Source organism: Condylura cristata, unplaced genomic scaffold (genome assembly GCF_000260355.1).
Source record: "Condylura cristata isolate star-nosed mole 26May11 unplaced genomic scaffold, ConCri1.0 scaffold00024, whole genome shotgun sequence".
Lineage (NCBI taxonomy): Eukaryota > Metazoa > Chordata > Mammalia > Eulipotyphla > Talpidae > Condylura > Condylura cristata.
In genome coordinates this window covers 27215402-27233335 of record NW_004567125.1, presented here as the reverse complement: position 1 = coordinate 27233335, position 17934 = coordinate 27215402, and the positions used below count along the sequence as shown (strand labels likewise).

The following is a 17934-nucleotide window of genomic DNA, read 5'->3' as shown; positions in this document are numbered from 1 at the left end:
ATGCAGGCTGAGTCTTACAAAATGGTTTCTGTATATCTATTGATATTATCATGACTTTTATCTTCACTTTTTTAAAATGTATTACCTTGAATGATTTATGTGTTTTAAGCCATTCTTGCACACCTGGGATAAATCCTAGCTGAGCATGGTATATAATCTATGTGATAAAATACTGAATTCAGTTTTATTTTGTTCAAGATTTTTCATTGATGTTCATTAGGGAAAATGGTTTATAATTTTCTTTTGCTGTCTTTGACTTCAGTATTAAGGTAATGTTGGCATTATAAAATGTATTAACAAGCATTCCCTTATTTATTTTTTTTTAATAAGTTAAGGGCCTCCATAGTGGCTTAGGGGTTAAAGTCTCAGCACTATCAAGCTATTACCAGCCACTGCAACATGAATTTGATCCCAGGCCAGGAAGGTGATCTATACCTGTGGCCTACAGGTCAGTTCTTGTATGCATAAGTAAATAAAAATAAATCTTAAAAAAATAAGTTGAGGGCCTCCTTAGTGGCCTAGAGGTTAAGTCTTAGGGCTATCACCAGTAAGGCTACGATGCAACAGATATCTCCTGTCTTGCCTGCTGCTCTGCTAAGCAGTATATTTCAGTAAATCCACCTGTTCCACTCCCCACTCTTTCCCTAGTGAATCTTCTGACCTTCCTCACCTTTGGCCTACTCTTCAGTTCTTCTGGGTAAAAATAAATAGAATCTTTTAAAAAATAAATAAAAATGAAAAGTTGAGCAAGATAGGCATTGGTTGTTTTTTAAAGGTTCAATGAAATTAATTTATAGTCATCTGGCCCCAGGCTTGGGCTTTTCCTGCCCCGATATTTTTATTACTGTTTCAGTTTCCATGCTTGTGATTGGTTTGTTCTACGCATCAGTTTCTTTCCAAGTTCATGTTGATGCATATTTTAATCTAGAAATTTACCCATTTGTAGATTATGATTGTTATGAGATTAACAAATTTATAAATTTGTTCACAGTAATCCCTTAGGATTCCTTGTATTTCAGTGTTATATGTAGAGATTTTATCTTTCATTTAATGATTTTTTGTGTGTGTGTGCTATCCTAACTACGGGTTTGTCTATTTTGTTTACCTCTTCAAAGAACAATTTTTATCATCATTGATCTTTTTTTAATCTTTCATTGTTGCCACTCTTATTTTTATTAGTTCTTTCTTCTACCATTTTGCTTTAGGTATAGTATTAGATTGTTTATTTGGGATTTTTCTTACTGTAGCTCAGTTACTACAATTATCTTCCCCTTTCTCCTGTATCTCCTAGATTCTCACAGCTTGTGTCAACATTTTCATTTGTTTCAAGGTATTTTCATTTTTGCTTTTATTGCTTTTAAGCAACATGTGGTTTCCTCTACCTGTATTCAGAGTTTTTCCAGTTTTTTTCTTAATTGTTGATTTTTCACTTTATAGCATCAGTGAGAGAATGTGTTGTGTGAGATATAATTTCAGTCTTTGTACTTTTATTGACAACTGACTTGTGCCCCAAAATATGATCTAGTAAAATGTTCCATGTTCACTTGAAAAGTGGGTAAGTTCTATAGATGTCTGTTAGACCTATTTGATATAATGTCTCATTAAAACTGTTGCTTCCTTAATGATTTCATTGTTGTAAATCAGGTATTAGAAGCCCCTAGAATTACTGTGTTGTTGTCAATATCTCTTTAGTTGTTTATTGTCCTATATATCTCAGTGCCCCATCATTGGATACCATATATTTATGAGTGTTACTTCTTTTGTATTAGATCCTTAATTGTAATATAGTGTCCACCTCTAGTCTCTTAGTAACATTCATAATTGGAAGTTTGTTTTATCAGATACAAATATAGCTGTTCCTGATTTTGCTTGCATTGCCCCTTGTATAACTGTCTTCTAGCCTTATCTTTGTCAGGTGGGTTTCTTATAAACATTCAGCCTCTACATCTTTAGATTGGTAAATTCAGACAGTTTACTCTTTTTTTTTTTTTTAGAGATTTATTTATCTTGTGTATACAGAACTGAAGTACAGGCCAGAGGCTCAGAGGTGGTGAGAGGGTTCACCAGAGACAGAGTGGGGAGCAGAACAGGCAGATTGAGGAAGTACACTGCTGAGGGGAGCAGCAGGCGGGTCAGGAGAGAGGTCTGCCACGCCATGTGGTCACCTCCGGGGCAGGCGGGAATTGAACTCATGCGGAAGTGGCTTTAGTTTCTCAGTGCTGCGCTTTAACCCACTGCACCACCAGGGAGGGCCCAGACTGTTTACTCTTAAGGTGATTATTGAGGCATAAGTGTTCATTATCATATGCATTACATCTGTTTTTTACTTAGGTTGGGATATGATGGCGTATAGGCTATTGTGTGTGACCTCTTGGCTGGCCTAGTCTGTCTCATTCTTATGACCACTTTGTTACCCTCCTTCTTCACATGTGATTTAGGTGTCACCTCTATATTCGTTGTTCTGTGGCTTTATATAATAACCCCTTTTAAGATTCCTTTCATGTGTGATTTGGTGTTGATAAATTCGTTTAGATTTTGCTTTCTCAATGGATGGGGTTCACTAAATGCTTAATTGATTTTGCTGGAATTTTTTTCTCTTAAGTAGTTTTAAATTTCTTCCAGTCCCTTCATGCTTGTAATGTTTCTACAGAAAGTTCACTAACAGTCTAATTGGTGTTCCCTTCTAGGTTACTCTTTTTTTCTAGATGTTTTTCATATTTTAGTCACTGGCTTTCAGCAGATTAATTCTACTATTTCTTGCTCTGTGTGTGTGGTATTTTGTTTGGAACTCTTTGGGCCTCTTGGATCACATCTGGCTTTCCAAATGAAGATAAATTTTCAGCAATTATTTCTTAAAAATAAATTTTCTATGTCTTTTTTTCTTCTTTTGGGACTCCTATGATATAGATGTTCACTATTTTCAGTTTTTTCTCTACATTATTCTGTTTGTCTTCTCTGACATTGTATCTTTGGGATCATAATTCTATTTTTCTGTTTGCTGATGACACCAATATTTTAATTCAGTTGTAGAATATCTTACTGCTATTAGTTATCACGGTAACTCTTATCTTTTTTTTTTTTATTTAGGGCTGCTTTCTTTATTTTTAAAGATTTATTTATTTATGCCTACAGAACTGGGTATAGGCCAGAGGTGCAGGAGTGGTGAGAGAATTCACCAGAGACAGAGTAGGGAGCAGAACAGGCAGATTGACAAAAGTACATTGCTGAGGGAAACAGCCAGCAAGACAGGAGAGGCCTGCTGTGCCATGTGGATCACCTTCTGGGGCAGAGATCAAAGTCACACTGAGTGACTGCAGCTAGTTTGCAGTGCTGCATTCCTAACCAGTGTGCCACCAGGGAGGGCCAACTGCCTTATCCTTATATTGTAGATACTGCAACAATATCTCCACTGTTACTGTTACATCATTTTGTTAATAAGTTCAATAAGCCTTGTTAGAGCTGTTAACCTTGTACTCATCAAGCATGTTCTACAGTTCCACTGTATTGAGAGTTCTGTGTTGTTTTTTTTTTTCAGGTTTTGTGGTTTGTTCAGCATTTTTCACTTTTATGGATTGTGATAGGGATATTCAGACTACTGACTTTACACCTGTTCTAGTAGTCAGAGAACTGGTGCCAGTGAGGGATAGTAGCTGTAAAAGACTGGAGCAGTAGAGTACCAAAGGCTCACTTACAGTAAATATCAGAAATTCAAGCTTCCTACTATGGTGCAGATACCAGAGTTATGTGGCAGGCATCCACACTGAACTATCAATTTCTTGATCTTAGTGTCTTTTAGTCTGTGACCACTTCCACTCTAGGTTATTTTTGAACACTAGATGTAGCACTTGGCATAGATTGTGGCTGCATCATAGTCAATAATTTGATAAACAAGATTACCATGTATTTGGAAGTTCATTTTTCTTTTCCAACACAAAATCTTATCCTGGAGTATGTACCCCTGTTACTAACAGGTACTTGCTCATTTACTCAAGTGTTCCTTTGTTATTTAGCTCTGGGGTGGAGAGTGTGTTTTCTTGTCTTCAAGTATTAGCCTCTCTGGGAGTAACATAGGTCATCCAATTGGTTTCTCCCTCCCAATTTAGGAGGGAAGCTTCTCTATTAAGAACCTCAGGCTCAAGCCAGTAATCCTTGCTCAGCACCCCAACCTCTGCAGTTCATCCTCTGTCCAGTGTCGACTCTTGGGCATTCCCCTTTACCCAGTGCAATATTGGAAGTCTCCAATTTGGTGGGTGCTTGAGTTAGTAACTGTAGGGGGCTCTACATAGTAGTTACTCCTCCAATCTTATGGGTTGTGTTCTTCCAGATCACAGTGAACGCACTTGATTTAAAAGTTTTTCCTACCTCTTTAAACTGGACTTGCTCCTACTGTGTGCTGTGGTTGTCAGTTTTCCCCTCCAAGGTTTTTTTGGCTTTGTTCCACTGCAGTCTAGTTGAGTATATGAGCATCCTTGATGCTGCCACCATGTTGCCAGATTCCTCATTGAGTGCTTCAGAGTACTGTACCTTCCATATATACTTGCTGACCCTAGTAATAGCTGCCACTCACTGAGGATATACTTAATATCCTCAAACATATGTTTGCTATCTCATTTAATTTCTTGACAGTATGAAAGTTTTTATTTTTCATTTGATAAGGAAGAAAATGAGACTAACTGCAGTAATTACTGAAAATTACATTGCTGACAATCAGGGGTCATCATGATGGGACCCAGGCCTATCTAAGAATTTCATATTCTGTTCACTATAGCTATGATTCTTAAGGGCACTCATCCCAGTGCCCTTTTGTCACTGATATCTCCACCACAGTTCATGTGCCTCCCTCTGCAAAACCTTACTATCTACACACTGGCATTGAAATTCACTGTAACTGACTGGAATGTACATTGTGAAAACCTCTGCATTACACTATGTCCCTGTCAAAATTGTTTAGATTAGTAAGTAAACACTGTATTTCATATTTTGATATACCTTCCACACCTGTATAACAGCACTGTACTCCTTAGTGAGGGCTCAGTTAATTAATTTGCTGGGAATGAAATTTCTTCAACTAACCCTACCAGCTCATAACTGAGTAAGTATAGGTGGTAAGTAATAACAAGCCATTTTAACTGAAATCACCTAATTTTAGCTTCAGTATTTACTATATCCAATAAATAATCCTGTTTACTTATAGGTAAAATTATGGAGACTTTAACAAAACTTAACAATGTATTTCCTAAACCCAATTCTCTATACTTTCTTTTTTTTTAGGTCAAGTTCCCTTTTCAATACTGGATTCCTCAAGAGAATGTTATTTGAATCTCTCCATCATGGTTTAGATGACATTCAGGCCCTAATAAAGACATTAATCTTTGAATCAGAGTGTAGTCCACAATCTTCAGTTCACATACCTTCCAATCTCAACAAGCAAGGTGACTTGAACACTGTTTTACTGACTTAATCATAAATTGATTATCAAAATACTATTTATTTGGTATATAATCAGAAGCAATATAATGCAGAATATTAAGTAAATTTCTAATGAGTATAATTATAATCCTGTTAACTTTTTTTAAAAAAATGAGTAAGTTTGTATTTAGGACCTGAAATAGTTATAGACATTTTATATATATATACTTTTTAGTAGATTAAAAATTAAACTAAAAGCCTGTTATGATTACCCTAAATTTGCTATAAAAAGAAACCTTAGGTGATTCTAAGAGTAGTGTGGCCCAAAATTCTTGTAATAACCATAGGAAAGAGAAGTTAGATTTATATTTGTCACTCAGTAAAACTCCATTTTTTACCTTTCTCTGTTGTATAAAGATTTTAGCTGACTATTGATATATGGATCCCTAGCATTCGCATACATAATTTTTAAAAAAAGGTAGAGGGTTAAAAAACTCAATTCTTACAACATTTTTGACTGTATAACTTCCTGTCTTTATAAAAACAGAAAGTCTCCATAGAATTTAGCAAACTTTGATTTAAACTGAATTGTTGCCTAGTATTTTCTAAAATATTTTGATATTCCCATTTGTTTTAATTTTAGAAGAATACGGTGTATTTATTAAAACTACAGATGATACCACAACAGATTACATTGCACAAGGTATATGTGTGTGTTTGTGTGTGTGTGTATAAGTATTTACTTACATATGTGTCAGGTTGAACAGGCAGGTAACAGGATAAGAAAAGGGCTTGCTTTGGAATCTTACATCAAAATGCATTTCCATCACATTTTACTGAGAAAAATATAAAACTTATCAAAAATTTTTACATGTTCACATTTCTAATATATGGTGATTCTGTGGAAAGATAAGATTTTGAAGAACCATGTGAACCAGCATGATCAAATGATATTTTATCAAATTAAGTTTTATTCTTATTCTTTTAAAATTTCTCATCAGTATGACTTATAGAAATTCCACTGATTAGCCAAAAGACTATTCCGTAGCCGTAAGAATTTATTATCTGCCTCTTATATCTGTAGATGTGCATATACTTTAAAATATAGATGAGGCATTTCCAAATTCTTGTCAAAATGTATTGATTTAAAACATCAGTGCTGTAATGTATAAGGTTTTGTTTGCTTTTCCAAAGCCAACTTTAGATAGCTCTTAGCCTCTAAGAAGGCCTGTTCATATCTATGCAGGTGTCTGTCTCTTCTCTGCTTTCAAATGCAGCTCTCTGCCTTTGGGGATCTATGCAAGCATCTCTTTCTTCTCATATATGTTAAGGGAAGTAAACTAATCTCTGGGGTTTTATGTAAGACTATTTTGACTGGCCAAAAAAAATTCATGCAGCACATATGTAGCATATATGCAATCCATTGTTGACTATAATGGTAAGTCACATACAGTCAACAATGGATTGCACACATCAGCAGTCCCAACAGGCTGTATAGTGTAGTAGGCTGCACTGTCTCAGTTTGTGTAGTAATACTCTGTGACACTCACACAAGGACTGAATTGCCTAACAAGACATTTTTCAATTGTGTCCCTGTCAGTTAAGCAAATCATGATTACTGCTGATGATAGTCATTATTAAGATATTGTATTGGATTTTTAGACTCAAAGTTTCCTGGAACTTATATACAAAATCTTAGGTATTTATGCTTTCTTAGAATACATGTTAGGGTAAAATAGGAGTCTTGAGTTGTTTTTTGTTTTATGTAAAAAGGCAGTAGTTCAGCAACAATAATTTATAATTACTTGTGAATGCAGTTTATTGTTTTCATGCATCAAAGGATGCTAGCTTCCTTTCACTTAAAATGGGGAGAGTGAGTACTTTAAAAAAGTAGGCAGTGGTGGGCCCTCCCTGGTGGCCAAATGGGTTAGGATGCAGCACTGCAAGTTGGCGGCAGCCACTTCAGTGTGAGTTCGATCCCCAGCCAGGAAGGTGATGCACACGGCGTGGCAGCCCTCTCCTGACCTGCCTGCTGTTCCTGTTAGCACTGTACTTTGTCAATCGGCCTGTTCTGCTCCCCACTCTGCTCTGGTGAATCCTCTCACTGCCCCTGCACCTCTGGCCTGCACCCCCGTTCCATATGCATAAACAATCTTTAAAAAAAAGAAAAAGTAGACAGTGACATTATATAGTATACCTTTGTAAATTTCTGTATCCTAGCCCTTCAGCCCTTTTGTCTGGTTTTTGTTTTTTACTTAACGAAGATTTACTATGTATCAAATGTTGGTATTCTGGAGAGAAGAGTTCAAGTCTAAATTAAGAACATTATCCCCAGGAACTCAGGCTGTGATTTGTGTTAAGAATATGATTTGCAAAAAAAGGAAACATAAAAAGGCCTATATGCTTGAAAGAGAAAAAAAATGTCAATTGTGAGGGCACAATCAAATTTATAGTATTGACAGCAATAAAATTTCAGAACTGGCGCAAAATTCATGTCTTTTTACAGGATATGAAAATAGTCGAAACTTGAAATTCAAGAAGGTAGAAAAGAAGTTGTGGTTCAGTAAAGTTAAAATTAAATGGGTAAAAGAATAGTATAAATACAAGAATAAAGTCTTACAATAAGAACTGTAAGAATTAATATTAGGTGTGTATCCTAAGATTCAGACTTTGTAAGTAGCAATCATGAACTTAATTTATACTTTAGAACACTAATTGTATGTGTATATGTATGTTTCAGGAAAGAGAAAAAGTAATGAAACAATCACACACTTAACAAAGAGGCAGAAGAGCGACAGCAGTACTGAACACCCTCCCTTTTACTACAACATTCACAGACACAGCATTAAAGGAATGAATATGCCAAAGTAAGACAGCCAGTGAACGGCAGTATTTTATATTCTGATGAGACAATATACATATAAACATAGCACCTCACTTTTTTCTTCTTTTCTTTGTTACAGGTTAAAAAAGTTTTTGTGCTATCTTTCCCAAGCAGGCTTTCGAGTAAGCCGAACGCATTTTGACCCAATGGGTGTTCGTACAGATGCACCTCTGATGCAGTTTAAATCTATTCTTTTAAAGTATAGCACGCCCACCTACACTGGAGGACAGCCTGAGGGCCACGTCCAGTCAGCATCTGAAGATACAGTAGCTGACAGGGTTGAAGTGTCAGTGAATGACAAAGCAGAAGCGAGCAGCTGCACGAGATGGTAAACAGGAATGCGTATGTGTATAGGTGACCTGACAGTTCTCTCTAGCAACTGTGGTTTGTTTTCTATTCTTTCAAGTCAGTGATGTTAAAATAAATTACAGTAAGTGCTGTTTTCACTCAGAAAATTAGCAGTTTCTAACTTGGTTTGGGAGCTATGCTTTCCAAGTTTTTATTTTAAAGAAAACAAAACTTTAATGAAAACATTTCCTAGGATGTCAAATTAATGATTGAGATCACCCTGTTTAATAATTCAGAAAATTTTCACAAAGTGTTTGCAGTTTTATATGGTATGGAAGCCATCCTTTACTATTCCTAATTACATCTCTCCTTAAACTGATTCATGTTTTCTTGTTTGTAGCATACGAAATGAAACTATTATCCTGTACATGTTAAAATGACCCTGAATAGAACAACAGTTCCTTCCAGGCCACTCATATATTTTGCAATTGCATAGCTAAAATAATTGTTTTAAGAAAACTACACCTCCCCATAAATTGACGTTTTTAATTTATTACTAGCTTTTGAGAATTATTTGTCTGGGATAGAAATACATTTTAAGTGTAAGCTTTAGATGACTAAACTTCAGAGTAAGGTTTTGTCAATGTAAATTGAGACCACTGTTCTTTATAAAAATTGTTCACAAGCACTGAAGTTCTGAAAAGATTTTGTTTAGCAAATTGGGTGGTCTCAAGTGCCTCATTTAATGCACGAACAATATTCATTTGCTTGGTTATGCTACCTCTCAGAAGTATAAAACTTATTAATTTATGAAGTGAAGATTCTTGGGGGCTTGTGTAGTTGGAGGGGGGATGCGAGCTAATTTTAGGCTAACCTATGAAAGTTGAGTTGGAAAAAGTCTGTTCCCATTAATAAATATTGCTTTTGCCTCATTTGAATATAATGAAAGGACTTGTTATAAAGCTTAGATTTTTGTTTCTAGGATTTAATCCAAATTTACTTTGAAGTGTTCCTCAAAGGAAATAACTTTTTACAAGCCTTTAAGTTAGGGGGTTGGGGATGTAGAGGGGGTTATAACTGAAAGGCTTAAGTGTACAACATTAAAAAAAGCACCCCATAACATACAAAATACCAGGGAGTGCGATTTAGGTTAAAAAAGAGTACTGAATTAGTAGAAACCAAAGAAAATGTGGTAGCACATTACTGAGGATATTTTTGTTTTCTCCAGTTAACAGAATCATACATTTAAATCAAGGCGCTTAAGTTGGTTTCTATGACCATTAAAAATACCAATTCTTGGGGCTCTCCCTGGTGGCACAAGGGGTTAAAGCACCACATTATGAAGCTCTCTGAAGCCACGGGCAGCATGAGTTCAATCCCCAACCAGGGAGCTGACCCGCTGACCCACATGGCGCAGCAGGCCTCTTCTGACCTGCCTGCTGCTCCCCACAGCAGTGTATTTCAGTAGATCTGCCTGTCCTGCTCCCCACTCTGTCTCTGGTGAAGCTTCTCACCCCCCACACCTCTGGCCTGTACCCCAGTTCTGTAAGTATAAGTAAATCTTAAAAAAAAAAAATTCTTGCCAGCTAAATTGTAGCTCACCAATAAGCATCAAAGGATCTTTTGTTCTTTATGAATAACAAATTTTCTGTAAATCCAGAAGGCAAAGAAGCACTTGGACAATCCTAATACATTTTGTTGAGTATGTCTCAAATGTTGAGTAACTTTCAATTTGACTTATTTTGATCGATCAGTGATGAGATTTTATGCCTGCACCCTAATTTAGTATAGAAATTTGTCATTTAACTATTAATTTTTGTACAGGGTCCTTGGGTTCACCCTGGAAAAGATTTCACTAGAGCTCCCCTTTAGAGGCATACAGCGAATTCCCAGGTAACTCAGTTTCTCCATGAGACAGAGTCAGTTATATTTAAAAAGGTTTATTAGAGAAAAGGACAGAGGAGTAAAGGACACTTGCATAGGCACAAGTGGGCAGGCAGAGCTGCCCCAAAGGGACAGGTGTGCTGAGAGAGGCCTGCGTGGTTGCAGGCAGGTGGCATTAGGACAGAGGCCTCCATTGAGGGAGGTCAGTGCAGAGAAGCCCAGGCATGGTACAGGTCATGGACAGGCAGGAAGCTGCTGCCCTGCAGCGGGAGAGCAGGACACCTGCCTAGTCACAGGTGGGCAGATGACAGCTACCCGCAGCCAGTGCAGACTGCCTAATGTAGCCCTTTTCTCTTGGGGAGGGGCTTGTTTCTTTGGGGGGGGGGGGAGGTGGCCTGTTTGCTGCTGATTTTGGATAACCGTGGAATCTCACAAAGGGCCCCATCTCTGTATCTTTACTCTCAGGTCTGTGCTTCTGACATTCCCCACAGCAGTCTGATACAGGAATCTGATACCTTTTTGGGCCTTATGCCTTGTGATAAGGGACTAAGGGTCTTGATTTGTATGACTGAGTTAATGGTCATGTTAGTACTTTCTGCCCCCCACCTCTTTGCATGAGTCAGGTTTTAACCTTGTGATGTCTCCTTCAGGTTTTCTATTTCCCTCCATCAACTATTACTTAGTGTGTGTTGTATATGTGATTAGTTTTACCTATGGGCATATTATCTGAAGAAAGTTTGGTAGTTTGAAACTCTGGTAAGGTATTTTATCAACCCAAAGTGGAAATATTTTCAGAACTTCATCTAGTTCAAACTTAGCACCTTGCTTCCACAATTAACAGTAACTTGGGACACTGCAAATGTTGACCACATTGTAACAACATCACTTATCCCTCCACTAAAAATTGGCAAATAAATTCTTACTTTACTAGTCAGGAAACTAATGTGTTGTCACTGATAGCTGCTTATATTAATAATCTAACCCTATACGGAAAATGCTGTACACAAGAGTTTCGGTTCAGAGCTATTACAATGGATTTGTATTGTAACTATCACCTGCTTCCATAAGCATTCACTTTGAATAAATGCATTTTATTCTGATTCCCAGAAATTAGATCTCAAGCCAGTGAGTAATCCCAGTTGGTCTAGGAACATCTCTTAGACAAGCAATTGGGATGTTTTGGCAGTGTCCTTTCTCATAGGGCTCCTCGTATGTGTATTAAGTCAGATCTGGGAAAATCCCTGTGCTTTCAAAGTGCCCATTTCATCTGAAGCATCTCCCACTGCCATTCCTTCCCTCCAAGGTTAAGACTGTCATCTTCATTTTTTCTTGGGCAGACATACAGCCTTAGCACATCTACTTGACCTTTTAGATTCCCAAGAGTATGCTGGAACTTATCAACACAGATTAGTCCTTCCTCAACTACTCCTTTTGTTATTTGGTCAGCTTGTTAGCCCCAGTAGTATCACTGCTTTAGGAAGTTGCCCTGTAAAACAATTACAGATCTCCTTGACAAACAGGAATAATTTAGAATTGTGTGCACAGAGCAAAGGGAATTAGGTCAAATAAAACAAAATCTTATCATAGCTTTTCAGTGCCAAATAAGTCAAATAGTGGCAGTTCTCTGGGGTGAGCTTTTTGAGAGCTCCCAGCCCCTGTCAATGGCTTTTAGGCTGCTTGCTGATTTTCACAGCGACCATAGTTTTAAAAGAATTTATTTTTCCAGGATATCTTGGAACTGGGGGAAGGGGGTATAGGAAATTTAACAGGACACTGTTACAGTTTTTATTGAAAACTGCTTTTCAGGTTTTTTGGAAGCCTTGGCTTAATTTACTAAGAGTTATGAAGGAGTCGATTTTGACAGTGTTCATTCACCATCTCCTTTTGTGGAGAGAAGATTTTCAAAGGTTCTTATTCCATAAATCCAGAGTTATCAAAGAAATAGTTTTTATAATTACAACTACTCAACATTAATTAACTTGTTTCTAAGATTTTGAAAAGCAGCTATTTTCTAAGTAGATATATGATGGAAATTTGAAAGAGATGCCTTTTCTCATTTGGCATTTCAACTCCCCCATTTTATCCAATATAATATTATGAACCTCAATTTTCTCAAACGTAGAAAAGAAATACTGTCTTCCTCAAAGGGTTTGGAAATTTAAAATGGTAGTGTAAAACTTATTACAGACCTACAGTAATCAAAATTGTGTGGTAATAGCAAAATAAAAGTGACAGTCTAATGGAATACATAGACCAGAAATAAACCCTCACATACAGTCAATTTTTGAATAAGGCCGCCAAGACAATTCAAGAAAGTGCAGACTTTAAAATAAATGGCAATGATAGAACTTGCTATCCAAATGCAAATGAACAAGAGTCCCTCCCTTTCACGAGATTAAATACCTAAATTTAAGAGCTAAAACTAACTCTTAAGAATAGGAAACTTTCATGACAATACATCTGGCAAAGACTTCTTGTATGGAACACCAAAAATAGACCTCAAAGGAAAAAGTTTACCAACTGGACTTCTCCAAAGCTTAAAAACTTGTGTACATGAAAGGTGACTACTGAGAGAACAAAAAAGCAACTCTTACAGAATGGGACAAAATACTTGCAAACCTTGCAAATGTGATAACAGATTAATACCCATTAATATATAATGAACTACAACTCAACAAAAAACATCCAATTAAAGATGGGGAAAGGAGTCGAATAGACATTTCTCCAGAGAAGAACTACAAATAGCCAATAAACACATGAAAAGGCACACAGCCTTTCAAACCATTGGAGAAATGAAAATGGGAACAATTAATTAAGACTTTACTCCAACTAGGGTAGCTACTAAAAATAACAAGCTTGGGGGTAGGAACTCCCTGATGGCACAAGGGGTTAAGTCTCAGCACTATGAAGCTATCCACTACCACAGTAGCCAGGGTTTATTCCTGCCCAGAGTTAAGCTACAAGGTGCAGCAGGCCTCTCCTGCCTAACCCACTGTTCCCCTCAATATTGTATTTCATTAGATCTGATGATTCTGCTTCCCACTCTGTCTCTGGTGAATCCTCCCACCTCCCCCACTCTTGGCCTGCACCCCAGTTCTTATATGTATAAATAATCATTTAAAAAAAAAAGTTTGGACAGGACATGGAAAAAATGAAGCTCTCATATATATTGCTGGTGGGAATGTAAAATGTGAAAAACAGCTTGGTGTTCCTCAAACAAATACAGAATTACCATAAGATTCTCTCCTAGGATATATTTAAAGCAGGGACTCATATTATATACATAGCAACATTATTCACATAGTAAAAAGTGGCCATCAACAGATGAGAGGGAAAACAAAAGTCATATACATATAATGGAATATTATTCCAGCAAGTAAAAAAGAATGGAATTCTGATATATGTTACAATATATATGAACCTCAAAAACATTATGCTATGTGAAGAAAACACAAAAGGCAAATGTGATTCCACTTACATAAAGTGTAAGTAAGATAAAGGTGGAGGGGATAAAGACTTTGGAGTAGCTATCTAAGGAGTGTAGAATTTGGCATCATGAAAAAATCCAGGAAACAATGCTGAGTTACAAAAGTACTGTGAATGTACTTAACGCCACAGAATTGCACACTTAAAAATAGCTGAAGTGATAAATTTGGTTATGTGTGTTCACATCTGGCAAGCCTTTTGTAATTTAGTTGAGATGGTTACAGAAGTTACTTAAATACTTTATGAAACCTTGGTTTGTTGTGATGGTAGAGTACCCACCTTCTGCCTCCAAAATACATAAAAACACACACAACACCATACTCAATGCTCTATCAAACACCTATAATTATATTTTGCAAAGTTACACAGCCAATGAATTCAGTGATGATGCAAAGCATTTACATCCTCTCATACTGACAGATAAAAACACAATGTTCTCTAAGCACAAAGCTTATATTCACAAATAACTTTTTGCTTAAAGACAAAATTTCAATTAATAGTCACAATGAGAATTTAGTTATTTAATGCAAATACTAATCTAATGTCACCAATAAAATCTAAGCAGTTATATCACAAAACCAGGATTATATTCAGTGGACATGCATTAAGAATCTATACAACTTAACATTATACCAGAAAAGGAATTGAATACAAAATTTCCCTTGATTTTTGGAGGTTTTCAAATTTCATGGCACAGTTTACCAAAAAAGAAAAAAAATTATAAAAACAGATTTTAAGTATTTTCAGTAAAATGGTAAAAAATTTAATAATCCTTTAAGTTTTTATACTGCGCTGAGTTGAAGATATGAAACATCAAGCTGGCCCCAATCTGTCAAAAAAGACAGATTAATATTCACGATGAGTAGAGGCTTTAATTCTGATTACTGGAGGACCACTTCCACCCAGCAAAAACCCTTTGGGTTAACTACTCAATGCAAACATGTTTTTATAAATACTGTGATAATATAAACTTAGAAACATACCTGGAATCAGGAGAGGGATGGAAAAACAACACAAGTCAATCTTACTTCTGACCTGTTGTCATGAATCCTGGATCCAAACACCAAACACTGTCCTCAATATTTAAGTAGGAAGGGTAGAATGACTTTACCCTACTGACTGACATTCTTCTACAGAATTATCTTTTACTACATTTCAAGGCAGGGCTCAAACTCCATTAACTTGCCTCTCTAGAGTGTAGTTAGCAGAGCACCAAATTTATAATGATATGGCAACCCAACCTGCTAATAAACACACTTTTCAAACAGATGCAAGTTCTTACCCCTTTGCTAATTTGTGCCATGTTATTTTTGAAACTTAAGTGGCTACCAATAAGAAAATAATCAGGGAAGTTTTGAACATATCTTGTACTTTTTTTCATCAAGGCTAAAGTGCAAAATATCTCTGTATTTCTGGTATTTTAACAGGAAATAACATCAAACACACATAAAAAAAGAAACGGAAGTGACAGGAGAACTAATACCCCCCCAAAAAAAATTACTTTAAATACACACTTGAAGACTATGTAAGACCAATTTAATTTTTTTTCTTCAGTGAAATCTGCAATGAGCCAAGTTCTCACAGAACTTGGGATTTTGTTTGATTCTATTTCCCAAGACCAGACAATTCAAAATTAAAGGGGAAAAAACATGGAAAAAATAACATTGCATGACAATGGACTCTAAGTTCATAAAGAACTTCTTTAAAATGAGATATTATGGAAGAAAATACCATGAAAATAATAATCCTATGAGAATTGTTTTTTAAGCACAGTAAATTTGAGCCTTGGTCTTCATGAAGATACTACAGCTTATATAGAAAACTATAAATATACAAGACTCCAGGAAAAAAAGTCAAAATACATATTATTTAACATTCTATAGGCCTAGAAAACTTTTCAGGGGAGAGAAAAGGATGGCCAATTGACTCTTAAGAATACAGAACCGTGAAAAATTCCTGGGTCAAAAAGGGTGCTCCAAATGGAACCATACTTTGTGAAAACATACAATCTTAATATATTTTTAAAAGGGAAAAAAAAAGTACTGAATAACTGCAGTCCCTTTCAAAAAGGAAATCTTAAGTTAAGGGGAAAAGATTTTAATAGTGTAAACAAGTCTGGCTCAGAAAGAAAACTGAACATATCCAAGATTCTGTCCATAAAAGTAATGACGATACATCTTTAATATTAAAGAAATAGGCTATAAAAAAGTTCACTCTCAGAATCGGTTTTAGTAAAAGCTCATTTGTGCTCCTTTGTGGGTGCATAATAAAGTTCCATGGGTTTGTTCACTTTCCAGTATTTCTCACTGACCAATTCCAAAGAAAAAGAGCCATTTAATACCTAAAATAAAAAGAGAATTATGAAAAACATCAAAATACAGCAATTGGGAGATGGAACAAACATAAAAATCTGTCTTTTTAGGAAAAAATGTAGAACAAGCTACGTGTTATTTTTTTAATAATATAATAATTTATATTTACATCACTTTGTGCATTTTTCCATCTCAGTTGTAATCCCCATGTACTTATATTATTCTTAAAAGAAAAAAGCAGATGGAAAAGTTACTGGCAGGGCCATTACTTTTTTCAGGATCCAGTTCCACTTTGTTAGGCCCCACCCTCACATGCCACTCTCAGAGGGTCACTGTACTTTCACATTGCCAACAGTCTATTTTTTAAATACTCACGGTAAACTGGCCACTGGCTGTTGCAATGTAAATGGTATACTGCTTCTCACTGGCTGTGTCAAGGTTCATCTGGTTTGATTCTCCTTTGCTTCGAAGTTCTTCTAAAGCTAACCTCACAGCCAGATACTTGGATAAGTGATCAACAGTGGCATTACCTGAAGTCTTTATGTATCTGGAAAACCATAAAAACATTAATTTCTAAATTAATGAAAAACTGTACTTAAATTATGTAACACAATTTTAAAAGCTATACAAAATGTGAATCTCAATTAGTGATGAAATAAAATTTACTCAATTACCTAAAAATGTATTGCAAAATGCTACAGGAAAAAAGCATACGGTATACAAGGACGCAAAAGCTCTATCCACCCTATCACTCAAAATGAGTGAATATGACAAAAACAAACATATACAGTATGGTGGGGAGGCGTGAGGGGAAGAACATACTCCTCAAGTCAAGTCAACAGTTCTGCTGTCTAGTGCAGCAAAAATAATACAAATATGCACAATTTCTTACTAAAAGTTTTCTCAGCACAAAAGTACAATCTTGCAATTTCTCAGAAAATATGGCACACCATAATTCAACCTCTTGCCTAGTAAGTATTCGGTGTTTAAGGGTACTCATGCAAGTGGTGTGCTGGGGTGGAGCAGAGCAGTCATCCTTGCCAGCATGAATTTTGGAGCCTAATATTGCTGTTAAGAAACTTATTTTTTTATTGAGTAACTAAAACTGGTTTATGATACAACACTTTACAAGTGATCATTTTCCTGTTTTACTTAGGAGAGTCATTCCTTTCAGGTATGTGACCATGAATAGAAAGGAAGAAAATAACCCAGACAGCCAGAATATCCAAATGAAGTCTAATGATCAACAGACTGACAAATATTGTCTTTATTTCCTGTGCAAAGTTGACTTTTACCTTCAAATTAAACACCTGAATTCAGATCATCTGAAATTAACCCACATACACTTACCTTGTCTGTGCACTGTCATCTTTTTCCATAAGTGTGGGATGAGGCCTGAATACTAATTCAATTTCACTAGCACCATCCATCACTGGATCAATTGCCACTGTTGCATTGTTGTTATCAAGCTCAAGCCCAGAATCATCAGAAGTTTTGGTCCGTTTGTTACTAGGTCCTGCTTCCTGATTGCTGTGTGTGGAGGCATTACTACAGTGTGAACTGTCACCGTTGTCTTCTGCCCCGCTACCATTTTCAATCTGTTGCTTCTTGCCACGCTGTAATCTATTTGGGAGGAGGGGAGCAGCAGTAGAAGTATTGAGTAAAATTTAC

General features: G+C 36.2%; 2 protein-coding genes across 4 annotated transcripts in view; one reads left to right on the top strand and one right to left on the bottom strand.

Moving 5' to 3' along the window:
- The window catches only part of TRMT1L (tRNA methyltransferase 1 homolog (S. cerevisiae)-like), a 42172-nt gene extending 32239 nt beyond the window's left edge, over positions 1-9933 (top strand). Inside the window, exons 12-15 of one of the 2 annotated variants that reach the window (XM_012729267.1) lie at positions 5272-5432; positions 6053-6112; positions 8150-8276; positions 8373-9933. In XM_012729267.1, the coding sequence (XP_012584721.1) occupies positions 5272-5432; positions 6053-6112; positions 8150-8276; positions 8373-8625 (601 nt within the window). In that variant the 3' untranslated portion in view covers positions 8626-9933. The remainder of the gene's footprint in view (positions 1-5271; positions 5433-6052; positions 6113-8149; positions 8277-8372) is intronic. The other variant, XM_004688570.2, reaches the window with a different exon arrangement.
- A 3932-nt stretch (positions 9934-13865) lies between these two features.
- RNF2 (ring finger protein 2) overlaps positions 13866-17934 on the bottom strand; it is a 47098-nt gene continuing 43029 nt past the window's right edge. Inside the window, exons 5-7 of one of the 2 annotated variants that reach the window (XM_012729321.1) lie at positions 17614-17886; positions 16639-16810; positions 13866-16292 (exon numbers count right to left, since the gene is read on the bottom strand). In XM_012729321.1, coding sequence (XP_012584775.1) covers positions 16191-16292; positions 16639-16810; positions 17614-17886 — 547 coding nt within the window. In that variant the 3' untranslated portion in view covers positions 13866-16190. The remainder of the gene's footprint in view (positions 16293-16638; positions 16811-17613; positions 17887-17934) is intronic. The other variant, XM_004688568.2, reaches the window with a different exon arrangement.